The sequence below is a fragment of the Lutjanus erythropterus genome, chromosome 4 (assembly GCF_056507025.1).
Source record: "Lutjanus erythropterus isolate fLutEry1 chromosome 4, fLutEry1.hap2, whole genome shotgun sequence".
NCBI lineage: Eukaryota > Metazoa > Chordata > Actinopteri > Lutjaniformes > Lutjanidae > Lutjanus > Lutjanus erythropterus.
Genome location: NC_139320.1, coordinates 24,015,948 through 24,028,195, shown reverse-complemented (window position 1 = coordinate 24,028,195; position 12,248 = coordinate 24,015,948). Strand labels below are relative to the sequence as shown.

At 38.4% G+C, this 12,248-nt stretch overlaps 1 protein-coding gene across 1 annotated transcript in view; it reads right to left on the bottom strand.

The window, feature by feature from the left end:
- The window catches only part of gbe1b (glucan (1,4-alpha-), branching enzyme 1b), a 167,279-nt gene that overhangs the window by 126,059 nt on the left and 28,972 nt on the right, over nt 1-12,248 (bottom strand). The window contains exons 4-6 of the mRNA XM_084717393.1: nt 9,107-9,232; nt 5,845-5,980; nt 738-828 (exon numbers count right to left, since the gene is read on the bottom strand). Coding sequence (XP_084573519.1) covers nt 738-828; nt 5,845-5,980; nt 9,107-9,232 — 353 coding nt within the window. The remainder of the gene's footprint in view (nt 1-737; nt 829-5,844; nt 5,981-9,106; nt 9,233-12,248) is intronic.

Genomic DNA, 12,248 nt, shown 5'->3' with positions numbered 1-12,248 from the left:
GAATGTCTAATGCTGAAAAATCTTGACTAGAAATACCATAAAATAGTGTGGTTCTTATAGTGAAAAACATGGAGCTTCTAACTTTGAATGCTTGATGCACAGTTTTCCTCCCGGTTGGAGTACCCACAGACAACAGAGGTTTACTTTTTGTCATATTTCATGGGTGCTTTATTTTATAATTCCAACTATTCATGACTGTCAGTACTAATGATTTAATATCATTGGGGTTTTTTTTTTTGCGTTTTAATTAGTGCCTTACAAAATTACCAAAGTATTGGGGTCCTGCGGGCCCCCGGTTAAATGAACCCCAATCAGCCTATGCAGTTTTAATAAATGGAACTATTTATTGAGTTCATGTTTGCCATAGGTCCCTAGTAAAAAGGGACAGTTCAGACTGTTTGTATTTGGGTTGTATGAGGTACTTACTAGCAGTCAGTGTATTATCTGTATTATCTATCATGTAAGCTAAGCACTGAACTGCTGTGGACAAAGTCAGCAACAAACGTACAACATAAAAAACATTCTGAGTTTCATCAAACCAACCAAACTCCACAGGCAAGTTGCTGGTCTACCGCTGCCTCGATCAGTTAGTTTGTTTGTGTTATTGTGTGAATTCAGTGAATCCAAACTATCCTTTTAAAACACAGAATTAACACCTAATACAACCACACACCAAACAATCCGAACTATTCCTTTAAGCATGTACAAAATGCATAAATCAATTGACAAGCGTTTACCTGGAAGCGGCAAAGAAACTTGTAATCTGATATCCAAAGCTTGCATAGTAGGCATGTTCCATGATCGCCATCAGCTGAATACAATTGTAACCTGGATGCAGAGAACAGAGAACAGAAAAATAAACATTATTCTAAAGAAGATTCTGATCAGTTTCATGTGTTCAGAGCTTCTCTATCAGTTTACTGATCAGTTTATGTAACTGATGGGTACTGAGGTTGTTTCCTTTATGATTCCTCTTTAAAACCCCAGCAGCTTACACCCTCAGAAAGATGGGTTCCTAAAGGGTTCTTCCTGAGGGACTGAGGTTCTACTCAGGACCATTTTCTTCTTTATTACTTTTTTGAAGAAAGTGTTTGTCAACAGTTCTTTATAAGACTAGGAGTTTCATTAAGAACCGTTTTTATCCAAAGAACCCATTTTTTCGAAGAGAGAGTTCTTCAAGGATCGTTGTAAGTGGAACCTTTATAAAAGGTTAAACCAGGAACCAAAAAGGGTTGTCCTATGAGGACAAGCTGAAAAGCCCTCTTTGGTTCTAGTTAGCACCTTTATTTCTCAGTTTAGATCCCAAACATCAGCTAAAACCTGCAAATAATTCTTTTGTGGTCAGAAAAACAAGTAATTTTTGAACTCTTATAAATACTGACAGCTTTGTCTGAAACAGTCTGTCCTGTTCTGATGCGTCTGGTCACATTAATTTAGCACAGCAAACGCGTGGAAGCGTTACGTCTCGAAACTATTTGACCCGTGTCAGTCATACTGTATATAAGAGCTCCAGGCATTTCCTTTCTGACTCGAGCCCCGGTATCGTAAAGACAAGCTGTGGCTACAGGGAAACACCAGCTATCAGAGTCAGGAGGTCATGTACAACATTTCAAAACGACCTACGAAAACTGCTTCTATGAATAAGAGAACAACAGGCTTTTAAACTGCCACTGAGCACTCCAGAGGGAGGCCCTGCGGTTTCTCACTGTTGTGTGGAGCAGATTTATTTATTTATATTGCAGCTTCTTTTCAGACTAGAGAGACAGAGAGAGAGAGAGAGGGAGAGAGAGAGAGAAAAAAAACGCTGGCTTCTGAAGGAGTGTGACAAAGCACTGGGGTGAGAGGAAGTTTCTCTTTTTTCATATATTTATTTATATATATATATATCTATATATTATATATATATATATACTCTCTCCACAGCCAAGAAAATGAAATGGCAGGCAAAGGCAGCCGTCACTGGAGACGGTGGAGTTTAGCCTCCTGGAGAATCCTATTGTGCAGATTCCCTCAGCTGCTGCAGGTAGATTCTTTGACAGCATTTACTCTGGCAGTTTCCTTTCCCACTAAGCAGGATGACACAACCAAGGAAACAGCATTTATCAGATTGCTCCTGGTTTGCTGTGCCAGTCATATCTGTGCCTTTTAATAATGTCACTGCAGCAGTGCTGTATTTGAATGCAAAATAATGCCACATCTCATATGAGCAGAATCACAAACTGAGACAGGGATCTGTTCCACAAGGTTAAAGTCACATTTCTCATAAGTTATTACGAAAATTAGTCACACATAGAAGTTAATGAGTCACATGTATAATGAGAACAGAGCAGTAAAAGCACAGTGATATTTTCTGCTGAGTAAAACTAATCTTAATCAGAGCTGCAGGCATCAATAGAGATGCCATCCTTCAGCCCTGAAACATAGAAATGAAGGGAAATATGGTCATGTGTAACTGCTGCAGTGATGAAAAGTGGAATCTTTCTCTTCAAAACAACAATTGATAACACTTTATTTGAAGGGCTGTGCATAAGACTGTCATTACACTCTATTAACCATGTCATGACATCATTCATTAACATGAAGGAGTCTTTATGAATGCATCATTCAGTCAATTATGTCATTTTTAATGTAAAGCTGACCTTGTTTGATATATCTGTGTTATGGTAACTTGGCATCAATCATGAATCTAATATCTTTGTTATGACAACTTGGTATTAATCAAGCCGATAATTTCTTTATTATAACAACTTGACATTAGCAAAGACAACAGTAACTGTCAATGTCATTTTTATGACAACCTGACTCTAATCTAGCCAATAATGTCTCTGTTATGACAGCTTGACATGATCAAACTTAAATAAACTGTTAAGCTTCACAATTCAACATGACATTAAACCGTTGTATGTGGTTGGTTATGACACTGCCCGTCATGAGACCATTATAAGTGCATCATGGTAAGTTTTAAGATGTCATTAAGTTTCATTACACTGTCAAATGCTTTTGTAACAGTGTCATAAATTATTTCCTGGACCTCAGGTAAAGTGGTATCATTTGGAATTGTCATAAAGATGTAATTAAATGTTATAAGGCTAGTTTGATGACAGAGCATAGGAAAGAAGTGATTTAGTTTAGAGAGTTAGCTGACCGACCACATAGCACCTAATCACAACAGTCATAGAACATTCACAATGACTCCTTCATATTCAAGATAAGGGGTCATGACATGGTTATGATAGTGTAATGACAGTCTTATGCACACCTCCTCAAAAAAGTGTTACCCAACAAATTTGATCTATTGCAAGAAAAGTTCAAAAATCTGTAAAAGAAAAATAGTTTTCACAATTTAGTCCATGTTGTTTTGGAAGAGACCAGAAGACCAACTAGAAATAAAAGAAAAAACTATTTAAGCCAAATGAAAAGGTTGACGTTGTCGTACATAAAGTTGCACCTCAGAGCTAAAAATGACACTTACGCTCAATGATATTGAAAAATTCTAAATAAATTTATAAGTTTTGAATTTTGTTTACCAAGCAGAGTCATTTGCCTCTTCATTTAGTTTATGAACTAAGAAAAATATCAATACCTTATTAAAACACCAATTCAAACATAATTTTATAAAAAAAATCACAGTTCTGTTCACACATATGAAGTGAAAGTCAGGCCGGGCTGGATTTATTGACTCACAGACATTATGAATCTTTTACCAATTCAAGTTGACTCATGTCACAAAATTCAATAAATAAATTGCCTGAATCGTGTGAAATTGAACTGAGAATAGCTGCAACAGCACAGTGACATTCAACCAGTCAATCAGCCCACAGTCAAGTCCAGAAGCACCAAATCAGTTAGACTGAATTAAATAGAACAAGCTGTATTATGTATTATTATCAAAGAACTGTGACAATTTATCGTGATATACATTTTAGTTCACATCGTCCAGCCCTAAGTTTAAGTTCGTCGAGAATTTGTTTTGCTGAATGATTCGCGGCGCAGGAAGGTGACTTCTGTCTTCCCCTGGCTGCCTGAGTCCAGATCACAGAAATGGAAACAAGTTGTCAGTTTTGGAGCTGTGGCTGCCGCGTGGCGTGTGACTTGTGCTGTGCAGCCTTCTTTACAAAACACCACCCAACGGTCAGCGATCCCTTCAGGTCATGGCAGTAAACAGAATGTTGACTTGCTGATGTGGTTTTGTGCAGAGGGAGTGTGACAAGTCTGCCACAGAAAATACCACTACTGGAGCAACACTCACATGCATGGCATGTCTGCTGGGTTACGGACCACTGTTGGCAGTTATATACATTTTTTAAAAAAAGGCTTTCGAACCCTGTAAAGGCATAGTTCAGATTATCTGAAGTGGGGTTATAGGAGGTTCTTATCCATGGTCAGTGTGTTAGCGATGGGAGATGGTGGTCAGCACACCTGCAGTTTGGAGAAGCAGAGAGGAGCACCAGCACAGAAGCTAAGCAATGTACTCCCATGGACAAGGTCAACAAAAAATGGCATTGTAACTACTTAAAATGACAGCTCACCCTAAAATCAAAAATAAATATTGTCCCCCTGGTCTGTAGTGCTATTTATCCATCTACCTCTGGTGCAAGTAGATATCGGCTGTGAGGATGTCTGACTTCTCTACAGTAAATGGGACTAAATGGTACCTGGGCTTGTGGTGCTCAGAGCAATAATAAAATACATGTGAAAAATTCAAAACTGGTGTCTCTTGGTAGGGACTTTTTTTCTTTCTACTAGAAAGAATCAAGTTTTTGGTGGATTCTACTCCAGAAATGAAATAGTTTCTGCATGTAACCACTCACAACAAGGTCTGTGGATTGTGACGAGTAACTGGGTGAAGAAAGAGACACTGGTTTAGAGTGCCATTTAGTCCCATTATATTAGAGAGAGGGCAGACATCTCTAGCACTACAAGCCATGGGGAAAATATATATTAAAAAGGGTCCATCTATAAAAACAACGTAAGTTTAAGCGCATGATATATTTAGAATCATTTCACTGCTTTACTCTGCTGTCAGACAAAATTCTTTTTGGTGGGAAACAGCTGTTATATAAGCCAAACATCGCTCTCTCCAAACCAACCAAAGTCCAAAGGAGAAATCAGTAATTTAACGTTGCAAGAACACGAGAGTTGCTGGTCTACAGCTGCCATGATCTGTTAGTTGTTTGTTATGCCACACACAGTAAGTCACACAATAACACAAACTAACTAACAGATTGAGGCAGCTGTAGACCAGCAACTCTCGTGTTCTGTGAGGTTTTGCCTGTGGAGTTGGTTGGTTTGAAGAGAGCGATATTTGCCTGACTAAATGGTTGTTACCCATCAGAAAAGGCACCTGACAGCAAAGTAAAGCAGTCAAAATATTCCAAATATAGCATACACTTAAAATGATGGTGGCTAAAATGCCTTTTGTTGTTGACCCTGTCCAGAGTAGTTCATCGCTTATCTTCCATGCTGGTGCTCCTCTCTGCTTCTCCAAACTGGGGGTGTATCAAGAACCACACTAACAACTGATAATCACCTCATACAACTTGACATTAAATAATCCAAACTATCCCTTTAATTACTATTCTTCCATCCGCATTGCTGGCTCTGATTTGCTGTGTAGGGAGGGATATACAAACACCACCTTAATGCTTCACTTCCTCTCTGTTCTTGGCTGGAGAGAAGATACAAAATGTTCTCAACAAAAGCTCTGACTGACACTTGGATGAAGCAGATCACAGCGGGATGATTGCTGCGCACCGATTATAGACTTGAGTAGCCAACTAAATAAGAGGGAGACCAAAAGGGAGGAGAATAATCTTGGAGAGATAATTTGGTCTCACGCCTTACCCAGGTCTTTTATACGAGGCAGCACGTTGTATGTGAAGTTGTTGTACGAGGCGATCTTTCCCTCAGGTGAAGCGATGCCCACGTGGGCCTCGTACGTTCTCAAGCTCGTGGGCTTCTTTGGCCGGGGATGGATGTGCTGGAGAGGAAACCAAAATTGGACAGAAAATCATGAAGATTCCGGCAGCTTTTTTTTCCTAAAAACTTGCTAAAAATACAGTAGATTTGGTGAGTAATTATGAAGACAGTGTGGGTTTTCAGGGTCTCTGCACCAGTACCACAGAGGCTGATAATGGTTCTGCTGCACATGTTAAATATTAAAAGATCCATGATTCACACGGCCTGTGTTACACAATGGGAGAGGGATTTGTTTTACACATAGAACCAATTTCCTGATGGCCACTACCCACCAGGCCTTGTGAACCCACTATTTGAAGTACATGATTGAGCCACTTGTAAATAAAGCGAATATACTGCCAGTGAGAGGGCTCCTCTAATTAAAATGGTGCCAAATAACAAGCGATAAAGAAAGCAAGGTGGTCTTTAATAGCCTCTTATTGTTTTGCTTGTGCTCACTTGTGCTGAGCACGTCAAGTAGCATTGAGAAACATTCAGAGCCTCTCAAATCAGCAGCATCAAGCACCCACATTATAGAGTGGCCACAACACCTGTAGGTACAAGATGCAAGGCCGATATTAAACAGAACTGTAGATACATATGCATGTTGAGGGGCTGTTTGAGGTACCTGCTGATACTCAGTGTGATACCTACAGTGGATGTGGGTCAGCACGCCCCCAGTTTGGAGAAGCAGAGAGGAGCACCAGCAAGGAAGCTGAGCAACGACCTACTCTGGACAGGGTCAGCAACAAAAGGTGTTTTAGCCACTTAAAAAAGGTCCAACCCCACCAAAACAATCAATATCAGTTTAAATGTACGCCACATTTAGAATATTTTCACCGTTGTCTTTTCTGACAGGGAACCACTCTTTTATAAACTAAATATCAGCCTCTTCAAACCAACCAAACTCCATTCCTAAATCTGTAATTTTACCTTGCAGAACATGGGAGTTGCTGCCTCAATCTGTTTATGTTATTGTATGACTTTGGTGAATTCAAACTATCCTTTTAAAACATTGAAGTCATATGATAACACAAACACAAACTAAAAGATCAAGCCAGATGTAGACCAGCAGCTCCTGTGTTCTGTGAGGTAAAATTATAAGCTTTGTCTGTGGAGTTTGGTTGGTTTGAAGAGAGGGATACTGGGTTTATATAACAGTGGTTTCTCCCTAGAAAAGGCTGCATGACGGCAAAGTCAAGCTGTGAAAATATTCTAAATATAGCACAAATATACACATAAACTGATAATTGTTTTCTTAGGGATAGTTCACACAAAAATGAAAATGCAGTCATTAATTACTCAACCTCATGCTGAATGACACTGCTGGAGTTTTACAGGAAAACGGTGTTGCAGAATCTCCCTAACCATTTAAATGAATGGTGACCAAAAAAACAAAAACAAACAAACCATAAAATATCTCCATAATACATGTGTGGCATAATCCAAGTTTCCTAAAGCTCCGAAATACCAAATTGACATGAAAGACGCCACTGACACTGTTTTTAGCCTAAATCTTCAGTGAAGATCCTTACCTAGGAGCTATGTTCTTGTGCGTGTGCACGCTGTCTGAAGTGAGTGTGTGTGGTGTGATAGTGTGCATGTGACTGTGATTACATCAGATAAGCACCATGAAGCCATTTCAGGGTGTTTCTTTTTTTTTTGGATTGTTTTTTTCTCTGTTTGAAAACTGGTCACCAGCCACTTCAATTGTTTGGGAGATTCTGCAGTGCTGTTTTCCGGTGAAACTCCAGCAGTGTTTTTAACTAAAAAACTAAACCTGACCTCCAATCAACATGAGGATAAGTAGATAAAGACTGAATTTTCATTTTTGGGTGAACTGTCCCTTTAAGGTTGGCTTTTTTTAATTGGCTGAAATTCCTTCTGTTTTTTCTGTGCTGTTGCTCCTCTCTCCTTCTTCTGCAAACTGGAGGCGTGTCGACCACCATCTTCTGCAGGCAAAACACTGACTATCAATAAGTTCCTCACACAACCATACATCAGATAATCTGAACTATCCCTTTAAGAGCTGCCACTGAGCAAATTCAACAGTGCAGTAATTTTAGTGACATAGTAGAGGAGATTAGATAACACTTTCTAATTTTTTTTTTCATTATTAATAGTCGTTTTATTTTGATTTTTTGGTTTTACAGGATCAGATCAGTTTCAGCTGTTTTTCACTCCAATTTCACCTCCCTGGCATCCTGCTGCAAAAACACACAGATTATTGTTTGATTATTACTCTTCTTGCAATATTGACAGCTGAATTCTTCCAGTAACAAATAAAGAAAGCTTTCTATGACTGATTGCACTGCTTTCATGTTTTTCAAATCAAATTTTCATCCAGATTTTTGTACCATTTTTTTTTTTACCTGTTTTTAACTTTCTTTAATGTCTCATTTAGCCTTTTTTTGTGAATGTAAAAGATTTGCAAAGTCGCAAAGACCAAAGACCTGAAACGCCTCGTTTGTAATCCAGCCTCCTACTCATGTTGTTCTCTCTTGACTAGATCCTTGCTTGTGCTATATCAGCTCTCAGATGTATGTCGGTTTGGATAAAAGTGCCTGCTAAATAAAACTGTAAGATTGTAAGATTGTAAGCCTCTTTCCCGAATACAGTTAGTTCAGGTAGGCTCAGTTAGTGGTATTGCCATGTTGAGAATGTGCTTTTTTTCATTGCAAATGCAAATTCAGTTTTATTTATTTATCTGAAAAAGGACAATGTACATTAATCAACATTCAAATGAATGTAAATGCACACAAGTTAGCTGAAGGCTAGTTTTTAATTTGGCAGTCCCTTTGGCAGATGTTGTTAGGCACCCTAGAATAAATAAAACAAAAATAATACAATATGCACAATAGTTACAATAGTTAAAATATCTCAAGTTGTGGTAAAAAGCATATACAAAACAGTTAAGTCACATGAGTGCATAAAATCAACCAGCAGGTGAAACAGGTTGGAGTACAGTCATGATAAAGGTGGATAAAAAATACATCAGTGTTGTTTATTCCCTTTGTATGGACTCCCAAAGGAAGACAAAATAAAGATTCAGTGGTTAAAACTGTATAAATATACAAATAAATTAATAAAAAATCACCAACAAAGAATCCTTTAAAAATAAAAACAAAACAATAAAATAATAACTCACAAGGTAAGGCTGAGGGGGATCCCAGTGAACCCAGTCGTAGATGACAGATTTCTCCTCCCTGGTCACATATTTTGCCCAGGGCGAGATCCGGTACAGCCGCTCACCATCCTTGGTGTGAACGACCACCTGGGAAAATGAGACAAACGAGTGTTATATTATAGCAAGGGCACTTAAACAATGACACAAAGAGGGGACATTCAAAAGACACAACAGACGCTTTACGTAAGCGGAGAGGACGGGGACACACACAACGTCAAACAAAGGATATGGGCCACATGATACACACTGAATCACTGGGAAAAAAAACTACAGGAAAGAAGGATAATGGATAACAGTACTAAAAGTGCAGCAAAAGTTAAAATATAATTGGAAAAAAAGGGGAAAAAATAGCCAGAAATAAGAGTCCTCTGGTTTCAGGGGCCTGGCCACAAATCATCGGAGGCTTCAAGGTCCTGCGTGTTTCTGTCCCTGGATGTATGCGATTTTAAAGTCAGCATTTATTTACATCTTCCAGCCATGAAATGCTTACATCATAAAACTGTGCTCTTACTCCCCATCCATTATACAGAAAAGATGGTGCAGATTGTTCAGCCAATAAACCAAACATTTTTCAATGTGTCAACATCAAGCCGCCCCTCCTGCAGAAAACAGCTCCCTGCTCTCCGATGGAAAAACTCACTGCTTTAAAGGGACAGTTCACCTTAAAATCAAAGTCTCTTATTTACAGAAAAACAGTCATTACAGAAGATTCAGGTGTAGAAAGAAAGTAGTTACAGCAGATTATAGTGTACAAAGAAAGTAGTTACAGCAGATTATAGGGTAGGAAGAAAGTAGTTCCAGTAGATTCTACTGTAGAAAGAAAATAGTTCCTTCATGAAATACAAACAAGGCCTGTGGATGATCTTGAGTAACTGGGTCATGATTTCTGGAAAGAAATATTGTTGTTGAGTTTTTCAAATGTATTGTCTGGTGCTTTGTGCACCACAATCCAAGTGCCATTTAGTTCCATTATATTGGAGAGACGTCTCACAAACTCGGCAACTCACACCAAAACATTTTTGATGGATGAGTAGTACTAGAGCAGGGGTGTCAAACTCATTTTAGTTCCAGGGCCACATACAGCCCAATCTGATCTCAAGTGGGCCGGACCAGTAAAATAATCTATCAATTATTCTGATGATTAATCGAGTAATCAGATAAGAAATATTGAGTGTTCTACATTTTTTTCTATTACTTTACTTTTGCTTTATTTTATTTATTTATTTTTTTTAAGATTATTTTTTGGGCTTTTTTGCCTTTATTGAAATAGGACAGTTGAAGATATGACAGGAAAGGGGGTAGAGAGAGAGGAGATGACACGAGCAAATGGGCTGCAGGCGGGAATCGAACTAGCAGCCGCTGCAGAGGACTGACAGCCTCAATACATGGTACACACCCCCTACTAACTGAGCTATAGGGGCGCCCCAACTTTTGCTTTATTTAAGAACAATGGTAATATACAAAAGAGAAGATAAGACAGGTCTATTAAATGAACAACTATAAATTGCTAAAGTAAAAATACTCAGTAAAGTAACTTTACTTTTACTGTAGATTTACTTTTACTGTATTTACTTTACTTTTTACTTTTTTTTTCAAGAACAAAGGTAAAAGTAAAGGTAGTAATGTCTGCAGAAACCACAAACAGAAGCTGGAACTAACTCTTTGAACTGAAACAGTCACCAGAATGTTTTGTTAACATGTTAAAATCACAACATTTTTCTTCTGGATCATCTCATCAATACTCTGGTCTTCAATAACCCCCACATGTGAAACACAGTGTGCTGTACAGTTGTTTGGATTTAAACAGATTTTAGTAAACAAATTACTCGAATTACTCTAGGAATCGTTTCAACCCTAAAATTAACGTCTTCTCTGTAATTTTCACACTTTGCAAAGTCATCCTGCGGGCCGGACTGGACCCTCTGGCGGGCCGGTTTTGTACGTTTGACTCCCCTGCTCCAACCAGTTCGACTGAACCGACCGACCTCCTGTCTATTCATTTTTACCAAAGACTCTCCTGCTTAAACAGCACCTTTTTAAATTCAACAGCATGTAAAATATGGCAATAAAAAACATTTTCCAAAATGTTCTGTGAGAATCAATAATAGGAAAGTTCTTCTGATTTGCATGAATCTTCAAATATGCACACAGACAAACTAATGTTACCTAAAGCAGCACTGTGAGCTTGAGTTTCTCACATGTACAGTTTCTGCGTGCCGTTCGTCCTTTGTTCTTTGTTGCTTTTGAAACTTTTGAAAGCAAATTTATCCGTCAGTCACATAAGTATACAGTAATGGTAGGTGCTGGAACAAATGATGTTTTTTTCTGAGCAGTTATCTACAACTTTTGTCAAAGTAAAGGTCAGGGCCAATTTTGCCATTATGTACCACAAAATCAGACTAACAAAGAACATGAGGGGTCCAAAAAATACAGTTATTACCTAGCTGTTAGTCTAAAACTGCTGGTAAAATAGCAGGAAGTACATTACCACCACATGTAATTGACAGCTACCCTCTTTTCCGTCCCGCCTCCCAACTATGGAAATTCAACTTAAGGAGCGGTTGAGTGCTCCTCACAGCGCCGTGCTCATGGGACCGCATTTATGAACATGGAGCAGAAATGATTTTCATTGGTGGATACTGTTCTGTGCACTCACATGCACAAGCCTGATTTTGATCAATTCAAATACTCTTTTGGATGTTGATCACCATCACAATGGTAGAAGCTTTGAAGCTGATAAAAAATATTTGGTTCGGCCCTAATAAATATGAAGACAATTAAAAACTAAACACTGCAAAGAAAACACATCAGCCTGATAACAGACTGAATTGTCCGTTTCCACTGGGGGTTCAATTTTTTCCCAACTACTCACCTCAACTCAATAGTAGTGGGAGAAAAAAGCATCTTGATTTGATTTTTGGATTTTGATTTGACTTTTTTATATACATAAATAACTAGTAATTAGTCCATTAACTCAATGCTAACACATAAAGAGGCTAACAGAAGTTAGCATCAGGACTGTGATAATATTATCTTTAATGGATCCACTTTTCATCAAAAACTTAGGTGTGCTCATACTTTCAGACATACATTTCTCATACTG